Here is a 16347-nt window from a genome sequence, read left to right as displayed (position 1 = left end):
GCCCCGACACTCTGACATCAGAGCAACCCTCGGAGGCCCAGCAGCTGTGGAAAACCACCCACACAGTGGTCTTGCCTGCAGCCTTCACACAAGATGATTCTCTAGAAGAACCCCCAGCTCCCTGCCATCCCCTTTTCTCACTGCTAACACTGGCTCTTCACATCTGTCACCTTGCAGCGTGCCTTTTTTTAAGCACAACACCGAAGTTCTTTTGTTTTACAAACCGACCTCCCACAGGCAAGAAGAGGAGATCAGAGTGGGCAGAAGTTTACCAGACAAGTGTTTAACACCACGGGTTAACTGAGGCCATGACGTTTCTCAGGTGTGCTTAGAAGCAGCTGCCTGAATTGAGCAGTGGCCAGATGCTCCCTCAGTCACCCTGAGTCCAGGCATCGAGGAGGTTTTTCATTTGGGGTTTTTATTTGTTTGGTTTTGTTTTCTGAAGTTCTGACACAGGAACTGCAGCCTGAACTGCCCGATCTGCACTACCATTTAATGGCAGACAGACAGGAGCTGCCTCCTGCCCATTCTCTCCCCACCCCTCCCCTTTCAGGGGTGCAGCAGGGATCTTTAACAGCTCGGCCCCTCTCCGAAGGCAGAGCCCCCCACCCCGTTTGAAAGCACAGAGTCCTGTGAGTTGGCACTGACTCACGTCACGCTGCATAGCTGGGTTTTTAGTAGGAAGATCAGCACTAACCAGCAAAGCGCACTCAGGCAATACATGGACAAACACAAAAGTTAACAGTTGCCTGAAATTTCATTGGGGTCCAAGAAAGAAAAATAAAAATAGCGCCCGAGCGACAGAGTCTACAGTTTCTCATGGACCACAGCAGCCAGATTTCAAGCGCTGACCACCACCAGCTGCAGACGACTGGAATTTGTTTCCACTCAGACACGTTTACAGTCACACATTCTCCGTGCCGCCAGCTGACTTTGCTCAGGAAATGAGGAAACCCCGCATCTCCTGCTGCATGGTACGGCACACTGACAAGGTGATTGACCACGCTGGGCTGCACCTTCCACTGTTAGAATTCATCTGGTGCTTCATCAACCACCTCACCACTCACTGTAAGGAACAGCAACAACCTTAGATAGCAGAAGATTTTAAAAAAGAACAGAGAGATGGGCAGAGAAGCAACATTCCCAGGTCCCACCGCCACAACCCCTCCTGTGAGAAATGCTGCTGGGAATCACACACCGGGGTTTGAACCAGAGCTGGTAATTTTTTTTGCATCCTATCTGCTGATTACTACATACAATCAGTGAAGCGGACACATCACAAAAACTTTTTACGACAGATTCTGTCATGAGTGATCGAGTGATCACACTCAATTCAACCAACCACAAGTTACCTGCACTGTGTAAGTGGCTTTTTTTTTTTTGCTTAGTACCAGGAGGATTTAAAATGTTTGTTACATCCAGAACTTCTCTGGTCAGAGTTAGATCTAATTAAGTGAAAGGCCGACAGCATCCTACAACAGCATTTGATTTCCTCCCTCTTGCCCTTCGTTGTTTCGAAGACAGGCGCAGCCTGTAACCCCCCACAAGCCCCCTCTCCCACAGGCCATGTGCTATACTAAGAACCACAGGTTCATTCTTTCCCTCGTGGTTTCTTTTCGAAGCACCAGGTCTGGAAACACTGGAGATCTCACCACTCACTGGAGTCAGCTCTGTCTCTCCTCCTCGGTTTTGGCGGCTCCTGTTAGGGGTTCTCCCACACCTTCGGGCAGCTCATTAACAGGCTGGTATCACCATCAGCAACAACATCCTCAGGATTTTCTCAAGCTATTTTCCCTACCCACGGGCACTGCTTTGTTCAATGACCGATACCCACAACTGCCTCAAATGCTCCAGGTAATTCAGCTGTATGAACATGAGTGCCCAGCGGAACACACACATCGTTACGAACTGCTCCACACAATTCACAATTTATAAGGCCTCAAAAACGGCTCATTTACAACCACGAAGGTCCCATCACAGAGCTCTGCTCTAAAGAGGTGCCACGAATCACTTTGGTCAACGTCTCTTCTCCACATCTACTCTCCCTTCACCCCTAGATACAGATTAATTGACCAGGACTTACACTCTCATGAATACTGTTATATCCTGTTATCTGGATATTCCAAAATTAGATTGCACTGGATTAAAAAAAAATCTAATTAGGCAGGTAATAGAGATTTTAACTAGGCAAAACTAGAGTCAGAAAAACAATTATCTTACGGAATCAGTTACTACCTAGGAGCAAAAAGCACGCAGAATCAAATGAGAGCACATAAAAGGAAGATCCAGAAAGGTCAGAGGCAGAGCAGAACCTCTAACGCAGCTATTCACATCAAGGGTCACTGCAGGGACAATGACAGCTCTGGGGAGACTGGGAAGGAGCGGCCGTGGTGAAAAACCTATCTGAACCTGAAGGAAGCGTGGGACACCAGCACTAGGGGATCAGCACCCATGAGAGCGCAGAGGGAAAAACCCAACTCTGACCAAGCTCCTGCGAGATGGTTTCATTCTGTTTGCACAGTGACAGAGCACACGAACAGCAGCGCCAGGCCGGCGCAGGGACAGCGGGGCTAACCCCGAGCGGTCTGTGCAGGGGTTACATAGCGCTCCTGCAGTCGGGGTTCTCTCACATGGATCTGATGCTGTCCTGCTGCTGGTGGGACTGACTTTCAGCTTCCCATCACCAACCGCTCCAGCCAGCGCTGCTGCTCCACTCTGTCCCTTGCCACAGACACAGAAACACTGGTCCACTGCTGTCAAAGCCATGGTGGGGAAGTGAACTGTGGTCTGGTTTGTCGAGCACCTATTTAAAAGTTCATCATTATTATTGTTAGAGTTTTCAAAGCTATAATAACCTGCATATTTGTCATAAAGATGACTCTAAGGCAGATTTGGCTTCATAGTGATGCTGCTGCTGTCACATCCCTATCCAGGAACTGAAAAAAACCCACTGAAGTGAAGCAAGGACAACATAGCTTCCTCCTCTTGAGGATAAGGGCACTGGAAAAAGCAATTCCAGAGAACTTCAGATAAAAGTAATAAAAGTTTCTGACTAGCCTCTCCAAACCTGAATCTCCTCATCAGGAACAGAAGCTTAACAACATCTGCAGCACAACTGGGGAGGGTGGTGGTATTTAAAATAGTAAAATTCGCAAAAATTACAGCCTTATTTCCACGGAGTTCTTGCACTGCATAAGAGCTTTCAGCAGAATGGCTGAGCACAGGCTGTTTGGAGTGAGGGGCTGCCTCCCCCAGCCACTGTTTGAAATGAAGAGGTTTGTAACAGCAGTTACCACTCTCCCAGTACATCCACATACGTTTAAACCCTTGACTCTGTAAAGCTGAGCTCACACAAACACCCTTTCTTACGCAATACCCACTGAGCTGCTAGCGAGCCGAACGAGAAAAGAAAAGGCCCCAACAGCCTGCGCCTTCGTTCTGGAGTGAGCTGGCACAGCTTGAAGCAAGCTGGCCCCCGAGCCATGCCCTAATGGTAACCCCTCTCCTTCCCAATGCTGCCGCTATCCTGGCACCAAGGCAGACAAACAAAAAGGCCGTGCCAGCACTGCCAGTGGTCTGTTACAGCGAGATCCACAAGATCACAGGAAGTGCTCACACCTCCTAGCTCAGTCGTACACATTTCACAACAACAAACCTTGACTCACCCCCTGACAAATGAACCCACAAAGAACACTGTGGCACCAGGAAAGGTAAGTCTTTTGGGTGATTTATGCAAAGTCTTCATTTTAAAAGCCCTTCCCATGCCGAACACAGCAATGGTGCTACCCTCGGAAGCAGCAGGGTGCTTCTGCCTGTCCTCCTGAGAACTCACCTACAGACTCACTTGTCACAGCACCAAACCATCACTTTGTGTCACAAACAATGGACTTAGCAATCTTTCTGTGAACTTTCAGGCAACAGGGATGAGGCTATTCCCATGGAAAATGCTTGCTAGAAACAGACAAACTAACAAACACAGCAAAGACCTTGGAGAACAGATGAGAACGACCCGACACGTAACTTGTCTCATGCTCTACAAACTTGGGGTGTCACCTGCAATGCCCGGCTTCACAACAACCAAGTGCCTGCACTAGCAAATACTGATGTTGTTACTCTGTGCGTGAGAACTAATAAATCTTGACATCTGGGAAGAATTTTTTGTTCGTATAAAAATGTGAACCATACAAGAACATGAATTAGGCGTTGCTTAGTCTTCAGGGAAGTGCCTCAGCCAGGGAACTCTCCACCACCATCTAGAAATAACGGTGATTTAGAGCGTGTCCAGGAAACTCTCCAGATCTAGTCTGGAATTTGTCATTTCCTTTCAAATAACCAATTCTCCCATCAGGCTCCTGCCCCACTTCCTCCCAGAACCTCCCAGCACCTCCCAGCGGCCCTGCACGAGGCAGACCGCAAACACGCCCAGGTGAACAAGGGCTTCTGTGCCAAGCTGGCAACTGCCTGACTTCCAGAACTGAAGGGAAGGTCAAAGTGCAAGAGTCTTCATCACCAGGTTATGCCGCTTCACAGCCCGTCCCAGGCGCCGTTAGCAGCAACGCCTGTCACAGGGAAGGCCAAGGGGCATTTCAGCCTCTTTCCTACACAGGAGTTATCCGGGGCAGCAAACTACCACTCGTGCCTTAGCAGGGAGAAAGGTGCAGGTTTTGATACTGCTGCACACAAAGCTGCTTTGTCTGTAAAACAAACAAGTAAACGTCTGTACATGTGATCTTCATGTTGATCCAGCCACATCCACAGCAGAAGTTACTGGAGGACAGACAAGACTCCCTCGGAATAGACCTGCACAGCCCAACCGCACGCTGTCCAGAGTAACATGGAGCAATGCAGCGTAACTCATCCGCCTGCAGAACATTTCACGCATTCGAGGTGTAAAATCCCCTTTAAACAAAGCACATGGGCCTGATGATACAGGAGAGGAACCAAGGAACGCACATACATCCTCCCACCATGACAGCATTGCTGAACACACACTTCTAGACCCACGAACAACTCGGTGCCTTTTCGAAGCTACACGTTCTCGTCATGAAAGAAGAGCAATGGCAGCTCTGTGACACCAGACTGAGGACTTACCGCTTGCTCTCAGCTACTGCTTCCGCATGGCTTAGTCTCTATGAAGAACACAAAGGCACAAGTTCGAACAGCTGCTGAACTACCAAAGAAATATGCAGATAAATACAGTTTTCCTCTTTCGTGCTTCCTGTCGCAACAGTAAATCTGAAAATTGGTGGAAGGTTTGTTCCTAGAGCAAACCCTGCAAGACCCAACGACACAGCACAGCTGCTGAGAGACCTGTGCGGTGCTACTTTCATACGACGGTGCTGGTGACGCTCTGCAGGGAAGGAAGCACAGACACCCTCCGGACAGAGAGGCTCTGGGTGCCGCTGGAAGGCTCCTTTTCCTGCCAATGCCTCAGGCTTTTGGCCGTTGGCTGGTCTGACAGCAGAGAGCAAAACGACATGCCAAAGCTGTCCTTTCTCCTCCGTCTATGGTGACAGGAGCTGCCAGACCAATTGTTCTTTGGAACACCTCACCGATCCCCCTGGGACTCCTCTTTCCCAAGCCGGGCTCTTGGGAAGCTGACCTCTCGTGCCCCAGGGACCGAGCTGCTCTCCATGGGGAGACTGACTGCAGTGTCTGCAGACCACACAGGCTGAACGACCCAGCTCTCGGCACCCCCATCAGCTCACACTCCCAGCTAACAGCTCTGGCTGACTCAGGCTGCACCATATGAGACACCAACTCCCCGTCACACATACAGGCAAACACACAACACAAGGCTTACGCTTTCTAAAGGCACCTTAAGATGGTTTAACACCTGAACATGTCATTTGCTGCACAGATTATTCTGATCTGCTCTCCCATGTGAGAGACATTCCAGCAAGCTCCCGAAAGCAGGGTCAGGCTCTGCTGTCTGTATTCTGCTTCCAACAAAGGCAGCTTTGTTCCAGCAGAATGGCCCCGTCAGGCACCAGAAGCCTATCTGGGGGTTTCTGGAGAGTTTCCACTGAACATGTTCCAAGTCAAAGTTCCTAGATATAAGCTTTAAGCAATTTTGACTAAAGATAGGATTTTTATCAGTTCACGTTCTTCAGCTCACCAAGCTTCTGTCTGACCAACCCAAACCACTGATAACTACACTCAAACTCAGATATTATATTTTTAGGTAATGTCTGCATAAAATACAGTGTAATGGAACAGATGCTCAATTTTATTACAATTTTGTAACAAAAACATGGATTTTGCTACCATGGAAGACCTTGAAAATGGGAAGCATCTGGAGGTACTGAAGAAGAGGCTTCTGTTTCAAAATCACTTTCGTTATTTACACAAACAAGGCTGCAGAAAGCCAGCCTGAAGTTTGGTTACGGTTTAACAGTATTGCATAACTCGGGAAACAAAGTATGTTTTCATTTAAGTTTAAAAAGGAGTTATGAATTCTGGTTTTACCCCAAGTTATAAAAACCAAAGTTCTTAAACCATTAGACTTCCCAGACAAGAAAGAATACGATGGTAATTTTAGGCTAGTGTGGTATTTTTCCATTCTTCCTTTTTGGTTTGTCCCCTCCCACTTCCTTTGAAGACTATTAATCAAAAGGGTTATAAGAATTTCCCTAAAATACTGCTCTCCCCACCCCCATCTCTGCTTTAAATATTCTGAGTGAGAAATTTTGAAGTGGGTTTCAGGGATCAGAGGAACACCCAACCACCCCCCACTCACACAGCTACAGAAGCAGGCCCAGCTGGGTCTTACAGGAAGAGCCTGGCGGAGATGCCAAGGCTGCCGGCTAACCCACCACGGATCTACTGCTACAAACGACAGCAGCTACCCTCTAGCACCCGATGGCTCTGTGACACCAGCATCTGCCTAGCAAAGCAGGGGCTCCTCATGCTTTACTTCTGCAACCCGCATTTCACGCAGCAAAGCCTTCGGAAAGCGCTACTGGTGCTGGTCCTGGAGAGAAGGGCTGCAGCCACCTGCGCTCCCAGACACGGCTGTCACACAGCTCTTGTCCCCAGGGCAGCTGGGGAGTCAGACAACAGCCAACTGCTATGAGAGTTCGATGGCAGCTACGAGAGCAGCAGAAGGGAAGGCACGATGGAGAAACGAAGGTACACCGAATGAATCCAATGTCCACCCAGCACATAGCTCCTGAATTAGCCTTGCACTCGACCCAACACATCAGATTCTCACATGCACGCTCCACAAACCACAACCCTATTACTGCTTTAACTTCAGAAGATAAAGTTAAACTACTGCACAAGAGATACAGAAGTCCAGAGACTGCACGGGAATAGAAGCCAAGAAATGCCGTTACAGTAACTGGGAACATGGAACTTGAGCAGTTCCACAAAGGTAAATGTGGGTTTAATGCTAAAGAATTCAGAACATCATGATTTTTACAAGAAAGAAACAAAGAGGATAAAAGAAAAGGGAACGAAAAAGAAAAAAAGCTGCAAAGGCAGGGAGGACCACCTCCAGAAATGTTCCCAGCCTGACAGATTCCTGACCCAACCATCAGCCCCTCTTCTGAAACCAGGCAGACATGAATGATCCTGTCCCACAGGCAGAGAGGAACATTTGAAGTTGTACAGTTAAGAGCCATCAGGATCTGAACTAGGCCATGCGCATCCTTCAGCCATTGTGCTCAACTGCAAACTGGAGACAAGGCATAAGAAGAGAAGCTCAGTGCGTTACACAGACCACAGCAATCCACCTGCTAACACTGCTACAAACCGGGCGAGGAAAATGGAGCAGAGGCCATTGAATAGCTTTTTGAAAAGGAGTTAGAAGCATTCACAGCCCTGAAGCACACCCAGTGCCCGTACAACACATGAGCGTCCTGTGCCAGCGCTGCTGGCAGTGGCCATTAGCCATCACCAAAGGGACTCTGCAGCACTTGTATCGTGCAAGATCTGCCAACATTTCCTGCGCATTGGGCACCATTTCTAGGGCGTCCGTTTTTCTGGTTATTGACTTTGTACTTACCCAAAATAATAAATGAGTAAGTAAATAAAAGCACAGCAGATCACTTTTAGCAGAAATGGGAGTGCCTGGTGCGAGGTGCTGTGGCTGCCCCGTGCCATGCCGAGGCAGCAGGCAGCCTCCACTGTTTACACAAGAGATGCCGCAGCCAGTACCCTGCACATTCAGTACTCGGCACACAGTAAACAACGATCAACCTGTTAAGGGCAACACTGGCCAGAGCCAGTTCTTTAGGGCAAGCAGGAAACTCGTGCTTGATTTCTAACGGTTTAATAAGGGCAGGCTAAGCTTAATTGGATAAAGACTAGGTATGAATGTTTAGTGTGTCACATTTAGCTCAGGAACAAATATGAAGGATACTTATTTCTACTACAGTACACTATGTTTCTTCCTCCCCTCTCACAAACACTAACACCATTGCTACCCCGTTAAAGGTGAGCTCAAACCTCACGGCAAGGTACGATTGTGTCCACCACGGTTTTTATCTTCCATCATCAAACCGGCATACAAGAAATGGTGACCACTGTGAAACAGTTCCTTGAGGTTCCAGGAAGGAACTTGCTTTTCTGTTCAAACAGGTTTTAAAATAATAACCAGCTATCTCCAGTTCAGCCTACCTGTACACTCTCCTCACTCCATCAGTACAGCCAGAACAGCAAACAGCGTTCAGCTCTAAGCTGGAGAGTACACCAGCAAGAAAAGCCAAGGTTTTTCCCAGTAAGAGCGAGAGAGCACATGGGAGTGCCGGGGTGGCACAGCCTAGTCTGCAGACACTCCCCGGGATCAGTCGCAGCCAAAGATCTGCTCTTCCAGGAGATGCCTCGGGGGTCCGTAAGGAAAACACAACCCCAACAAACAGGGGTTTACTCCCATCACAAAGCCAGACTCAATGGTGAGCGAAACGCCGCCTCACCAGTTTGTATTGTACAGAACAGTTCTTTAGCACTGCAGAGCACCCACGTCCTAGTCTCTCAGAGAGCAGAGAATCAAATCCCATTCTAATTTAGTCACAGCTTACAGAAAGCTGAGACTCTGTATATTAACACTTGACTTCTCACTCTTAAATTGCCAGGCCTTAATTTTTGCAGTGTTCCTTTGTTTTGCGCTAATACTGAAGATACCACGTTGCACACTGCATTATTTGCTTGAAGGATATTTTCACTACCAGTCACCATCCCCAGGGACAATCAAACATAAGTATTGTAAATCACTTATAATTTCTGAATTTAAAAAAGGTGTGAAATTGCATCACTACACTCACCTTTTGCTTGCTTCGTAAACGTCTGTGATGTTGGAGAAGAGATGATGGCTCTCCGTTTTGGTCATTGTGAGGCTCAGCTCCCTGGAATTTTTAAACATCCGGATCAGAATCTCCAAGCTCAGCAAGTATGAATGCTCAGAAGAGATCACTTCAAATATCGCCTGCAAAGAGGAGGGGGGAAGAAAAGATTTACAATGGACTGGCCTTTAAAAGGAAAAGTGGAGGAGGCTGCAAAGAGAATTACTGGGTGTCAGCTGGAGATTGTAACATAAATACTCATTTCCACTAGAGTTGCATCAGTTACTTAAAAATCAGTGATTTAATACTAGAAAAATAACTTTTTTTTTTAAAGTCTGAATATAGACTTTCCAATGCAACTGCAAACAGAGTTTGAGGACAAAAAACTTAGCAGCAACTGTAGTCACTCCCCATTCAGCCTCCTGAGAGGTGGGTTTGGGGTGGTTTGGTTTTTTTAAATTAAAAAACCCATGTCTGTTCCTGTGATCTGGTTCCGGCAGCTTCTTATCAGTCACACTACTGCTGACCAGCTGTATTTGCTTCTGCCCTTTTTAAACAGAAGCTGCCGAGTTATTGACTTGAAAGCGTTCTCAGGTACGAGAACTCTGTGCTCAAGCAGCTGCAGAAGAGCAAAACCCTGTGCAAACTTCAGGTTCTGGGGTATCTCAGCAGTGATCCCTTTCAAAGCATGTACTCAGGAGCAGGCACACGAGAAGCGGAGCTGCCTGTGCAGGGACAGAGCCTGGAGGCAGAGCAGGCGGGAGGGGCAGCAGGCAGTCCCCTTCAGTGAGATTAGTGCCCAGACACCAGACAGACCGACCTCCTGAACATTCCCTCACCTCCCAAACATGCCGCCTCTCTTTTATCGCCCTCCCACTTAAAGAGTCGCCACTGTAACTTCCATCAGCTGCCTGATGCACAACGCAAACTGTCAATGGACTCCTCTGAAATCCACACAGGTGTTCCACCAGCAGTTTTCATCTCTCCTGCAGAACCTACTCAGCTTTTAGCCATCTTTCACCTCTCCAGGCTCTATGTGGTGTTATAATCTAACAGTTCCCATATATATATATACACACACAAAAAAATGACATCGTTTTCCTGAATCCTTCTGTCATGAGCTCACCACGTCACATCTGTCAGCAGTGCCACCACCCAGCTCTGCTAACCCAGCGGAGGTGACACAGCTTGGTTCTAGGGGTAACTAACGTTAATACTTGGCACGTGTAATTTCATTACTCATCACTTCTCTAAACGTTCTCATCCCAAAGGGGAAACAGATACTTTAAACGCAACAGTGCAGAGCTGGGTATTTAGAAAGATCAGTGCCTGTGGCTCCACCAGCACAGGGGGGACAGGGCAAGGGTCTTGAGGCTCCTGGTCTACAGGAGGAGCTCGCTTAGCTGGTCTGATGCGTGTGCTCTAGAGAAAGCCTGCTCTTCCATCACAGAGTACAAAGGAAGGGAGACTACAGGAAGGTTGGAGGTGGCCCTCCTGAACATTCCTAATCGCCAGTTGAGACAAACCATGCCAGGGAGAAATGCCCAACGTCCTGCTGGGGACACCTGTCCACGGGATTTCCTATGGAGTCAAGTCTAGGGAATTCCGCTGGTGTTAGCAAGGTTTGCACACACAGACACCATCAGAGCATCCAGCTTGCAAGAAAAGATCTATTGGAAATGGTTTTAGTTCCAACCAGCCTGTCTATACAACACATTTTCTTCAGATGAAAGACGCACAGATATCCATCTCACTGACATGTTCTGAAAGACAGGATGTGTGCGAATGCTTGACATTGACAGTTCATCAAGCAGTGAGCAAAAAAATTCTTTTTTTCAGCAGTGACAATGTATTACGATGGCAAAAACAACCTAGAGGGCTCTAAAAAGCAATTTAAAGAATAGATAAAGAAAGAAAGGCAATTTAAAAGAAATGCAGCAAAAGCACAACTTAGTAGTACAACTAGATCTTAAGAATGTTTGTTTAGGCTCTCTCTGAAAGAATGTGCCTCTAATATTCAAATAACCCACTGGGCTTGAAAACATTTTTGGTAACCTTAAAGACTTTATATTTAAAAGGCACCTAAAGAACTTGTTCAATCTGAAAGGATGCAAATATGACTCCAGCAAACATAGGTGAAGGCTCCTAAAAGGTTATGACTGAAATAAATGCCTCGAGTCTCAAAGCTTCCCAGCAGGAAGAGAGAGAAAAGCAGAACACACGGACCAAACTGCTGCACAGCCTCTTCCTCCAAACAGCAAAAGCAGACAGCCAAAGAGATGTGGCATTATAAAGACCTCCCCAAGTACTGTATAAACGTCATGTATGCAATATGAGATGCATTTCACATATGAACACGACAGCTATAGTCACATAGATATATTAATATTGCAGGTTTGCAGTACACATCTGTGGCCTTCACAGAAACCCCCAGCAGGGCTCACTGAGGTATGTCCTGAAGCGAAACGGAGACACTGGAACAAATCACCATGCAGGGTAATGCTACAGCGATTCTGTTCACAAACACTTGGGTTTCTTCCTGTGGAAGGACATACCTCAAGCAGTGCAGGTATGTAGCTGGCTAGGTCAGGCTATTCTGTTCAACACCTCTCATTCACTGTGATATAGGCCCTGCAAGTGAGGAGGGAGGGTAAAGCAGATAAAGTGGACAAAAGGAACAAAGAGGACAGAGACAGAGAGAGAAAAGAGAACCCATCAGTACCTGCTGCTGCTGGGTGTACTGAACAGCACGGATGCACCTACCGCACCTCAGCGTGAAAGGAAAAAGGTTAGTTCCACCAGGTACACGATGCTCCCGTGCCCAGAACTGTTCAGAGGATTAGTTACAGCTAAGGGCCAGTGTAAAGAACTGGTCTTTGTTCCTTACTGCCTTCAACATTTCTGTGCCACCTCATACCCTCTGTGAAGGGAGGGTGAATTCCACACCTCCCCAGTTCAGCACACAGCAGTGACTGGAGCGAGCATAGCAAGGAACCATCCTCCAGCAAGACCCACAGGTGCGGGCAGGAGAGCTGGGGCAGGGACACACGCACACCAGCAACAGACTGGTTTTATTTATTCTCCCTGAGGAGAGAAGACACTTCACTCTAGGACAGGAAGCAGTGTGATGAACTTGACTCCTTATCAACAAGAAAGCTGTAAATCAGGCACGCAGCACAGCCCTAAACCATCAACGAAAGGAATGTGTCACTTTAAAGAGTACCTCCTGTCTTTTTCTCTCTTCCTGGCTGATCGCTTCCGTTAATCCATTCTTCTTCACCTAAAAAATAAATGAAAATTTTTAACATCTTTTGTAGAAAAACGTGATAAAAAAATACAGGACTATCAAAACACTGCAGGAAGAATTCAGCTGAAGAATCTGTCCACTTCAGAAAGACAGCAGTGAACCAGCAGAAATACAAAAACATTAGGTCAGTAACGTCTGTCATTTGGCTTATCAAAAGAACTAAATAATGTCATTGAAAACTACCCCGAGACACAAACACAGAACTCCTGTGGCAAAAGCAGGCACAGTTGAACCACAGTCACCTTGCACCACCTCCCTGGATTTTACACTCACACAGAACTGCTCTCTCCTCTCAACCCTCAAACACAACACGCAGGTACCTACAGACACACAGATATACGTACACCAGTAACAACCCCACGTGCTCCAGCAATTGTTCTCTTGACCCCAAGTTACAGGTTCTGATGCCACCGCAGCCCCCGCACGGCAACACCACGCGGGCACTAATTACTGCTGTTATCTTCAGCTACTGAATCACCTCTCAGCTAACACAATGGCCGCCTTAGAGCGCTCTCCAGGCAGCGTCTCGTCACTTTTTGCTGGGTGCAGCGGAAGAATCTTCTAAAAACGGGCTGACACAAGAAACACCGAGGAAGATATCCCAGAGATTGCTATGCTTCCTCTTCACAGCAACTGCACATTTCACACTGTCAACGTGGAAACTGCTGCATTCACGTTCCAAACCTGTGGCTATGTTTTGTGATCGTTACTCAGGCACGTATGGGTGTGTACATACAAAACACAGGTAGAAAATTATCACGAGAGCAGATGGCTCAACCTTATGATCAATGGCAACACTTCCAGAGAGGCCTGAACACGGAGACAATTTTTGGCACACTGCTTTTTCCAGCAGCTCAGTTAAGACTGACTCAACCATGGAGACGAGGAGGAGCAGATGAAGGAACGACAGGTCAACGCTGTGGGTACATACAAGCAGTTCCTCCAAAACGAGGAGGTGCTGCAGGAGGGAACTCACCAGAAATATTTCTTTGAGAAAGACAGTAAGAGACTGCACCATAAACCCTTTGACACTGCCAGAAAAACAAGAACTTGTGCAGAGGTAAGCTCTGCACACCCTGGACAGTAAAGCCGGGCAGTTTTTGTGTGACACCACAGGGAAGAGGCAGCCATGGAAAGGTGACAGTGCAAGCGGCTCAGTAAAGCAACTTGCAGCAGCTTTGTAAATGAACAAGAAAAATCACAACCACACTTGTTCCAAACCAGAGAAAGAGACGATCAGGAAAGTGAAACACACGATGAGCGAAGCTTGGGGGGAGTTTCAGGTTAGAGACAGCAGTTGAGAGAACATGCAAAATCCTGATGCAGCCCTACGGAAATAGGTTGAACCTACTGGGCACGAGATGGAGGACTTGACACTAAAACACCCAGTTACTATTAAACACTCCAATAATGATGAGCATTTCCATGCCATGGGGCATCTGCTTCCAGCGCTAGACCTCAAGAATATTTGTAAGAATCACTGCAGCATTGACAGTAGTAGCCAACAGTGAAACATACACCATGTTCTCCAGGCTGGATAGCAAGGACCTGGAAAACCAGACGCTTAAGATCAAAGCCCACCAGTCAGATGCAGTGGTCAAACTCTGCAACAGGTTGCCCAGGGAGGTGGTGAGGTCACCAGGTGATCTCAGAGGTCGCTTCCGGCCTAACCAATGCTGTGACTCTTTGCACGCACAGTACTACACACCTTCACTGTCCGCACCCGCTGAACGCATATAGTGCATGAGGCAGTACCACTGCCTGTCATCTGCAGGAAAGTCAGACATCCCAAGAGATACTTTTGGAACGTATTTCAGAAATACGGGTTATTCTCCCTAAATTAAACTTCTCAGTTAACAGATGAAGTTGGAAGGACCAGAGGTGGTAGACAAGGCAGCTCACTACCAAGCCATCTGCTCAGCCTCTGCTCTCTGATCTGCAACAGGCACCTGCAGACGAAGAGCATTCAAGAGAGGAATGTGAAAGAAACTGGAATAGATATTCCCTATTTCAGAGTCTTTCCATGTTCTCTGAAATGTTCAATCTTAGTTTCTCATGTGTGTACACTGCAGGAAGACAGAAATACCCCTTTTTGTTATTATCATCATAAAGGATTTGACAGCTCCTAACATGAAGGTTCCACCACCCCCTCAAAGCAAGTCTGGTCAGAGCTGTTAGCTGCCCAGCCTGCACGGCCGAGGCAGCACCCGGCAGGAGGGGGGGATTTGTTCTGCTGCCTTTCCCTCCATTTCCTGCCAACACATACCATAAACACACTATTCTCCTCCTCTCCTAACATATGTTGAGACCCAAAGCCTTGACGTTCTCCAGCTGACTTCCTGTTACAATTCCACGCTCGCTGTTTCAATACCCGTTGACAGCGTGAATTTTTCCAGAGTTATCAGCACAGACATGACCAGAGTCAGATTCCCACAGCACACCACCTCTTCCCACGTACTCCCCACTCCCAACCTTGTAAATCAACCACGTGAAGACACAAAGCCAGTTTGCTGTGCTAGAAACCATGAAGAGCGAGTTGGTTTGTGTGACTGCAGGCATGGCTCAGGAATCTCTTACTGCAACAATCTCTGTGCTATTAGTGATTTTGAAATGGTTAGTACCGAATAGCATTCCTTCCAAAATCCCTCATCTGTGGATCATTTAACTGCTAGTTTCCTAGAAGGCAGGAAAAAAATCAGTTTGACTTCATTATAAACAAATTTGTTTGCAACATTAAGCAAACGAACTACATTTAAAGTACTTGATTTGTTGAAAAACAATTTAATGCAAATCCTTTCAAAACCACATTGTCTTGCCTGCTTCATAACTACTGAATCAAAGAGGGATTCATATTTCAATACCTTAACTGCTGTAAGACAGCTCTTCAAAACAATCTGAACAGCCTTAGGAGATCTTGCTGAGGCTCAATAATATAAATTAGTTACCTATTAGTTCTCTATATAGTTTATACGTAGCCAGTAGCCTCCACTGTCAAATATTCTAGGTGATGTCATGGAATAATCTGCCTCGTGCAACACAGAGATGAGGCTCTACAACAATCTACAAGTTACATAAACAAAACCAGAAAAAGCCCCAAGCCCTCCCTTGTAGGGATATCCCTCCAGAAGGCTCAGAACTGATAGAAGGATAAAACAAACCACAGAAACACTGAATTTTTACAGTTTCTTTAGCCTCAAAATCATGCATGTGATGAAAGCCTGTGGAAACATCAACTAGCATCATTACTGTGCCAGATTATTAGCACACTACAGCCAGAAAGATTACACTACCACTCAAAGTAGCCGCATCCTACCTTGGTTAACGATGCTGCCCAGCAACAACCACTGCAGACACTTCACAGGCTGTGCCTAGGACCCAGCACCATCTAACACTTGGCTTTTTAAAACAGGTTCCACTAACTCCGTGCAGCCAAATCCCCTCAGAGCTGGCTTACAGCGACTGAGAATAGTCCAGCAGAAACCTGTTTGTCACCAACTGAGGCTTTTCTCTAGTAACTTTTCTTCTATAACTGTTGGAGTTACCTTACATAAAACCCACACAAAAGCTAAACTGAGAGCTCTGGAACTGGATTAGTAACATCTGAACGCTTGCAAACTTGTTGATAAAAAAAAAAATATTTGGAGCCACCTTGTATTTTGGAAGGGAAAAGAAGATGACCAACCTCAGCCAAAACTCCAGCAGCAAGTAAAAATTGTTTCAGTAGGTCCTTAGAACCCCTGTCTTTGGCTACACGAC

General features: G+C 46.9%; 1 protein-coding gene across 1 annotated transcript in view; it reads right to left on the bottom strand.

The window, feature by feature from the left end:
* ARHGEF26 (Rho guanine nucleotide exchange factor (GEF) 26) overlaps window positions 1–16347 on the bottom strand; it is a gene marked incomplete at its 5' end in the record, with an annotated part of 36094 nt that overhangs the window by 15532 nt on the left and 4215 nt on the right. The window contains 2 exons of the mRNA XM_010141875.1: window positions 9267–9427; window positions 12508–12564. Coding sequence (XP_010140177.1) covers window positions 9267–9427; window positions 12508–12564 — 218 coding nt within the window. The remainder of the gene's footprint in view (window positions 1–9266; window positions 9428–12507; window positions 12565–16347) is intronic.

Source organism: Buceros rhinoceros, unplaced genomic scaffold (assembly GCF_000710305.1).
Source record: "Buceros rhinoceros silvestris isolate BGI_N320 unplaced genomic scaffold, ASM71030v1 scaffold9388, whole genome shotgun sequence".
Lineage (NCBI taxonomy): Eukaryota > Metazoa > Chordata > Aves > Bucerotiformes > Bucerotidae > Buceros > Buceros rhinoceros.
This window is presented reverse-complemented; position numbering and strand designations above follow the sequence as displayed.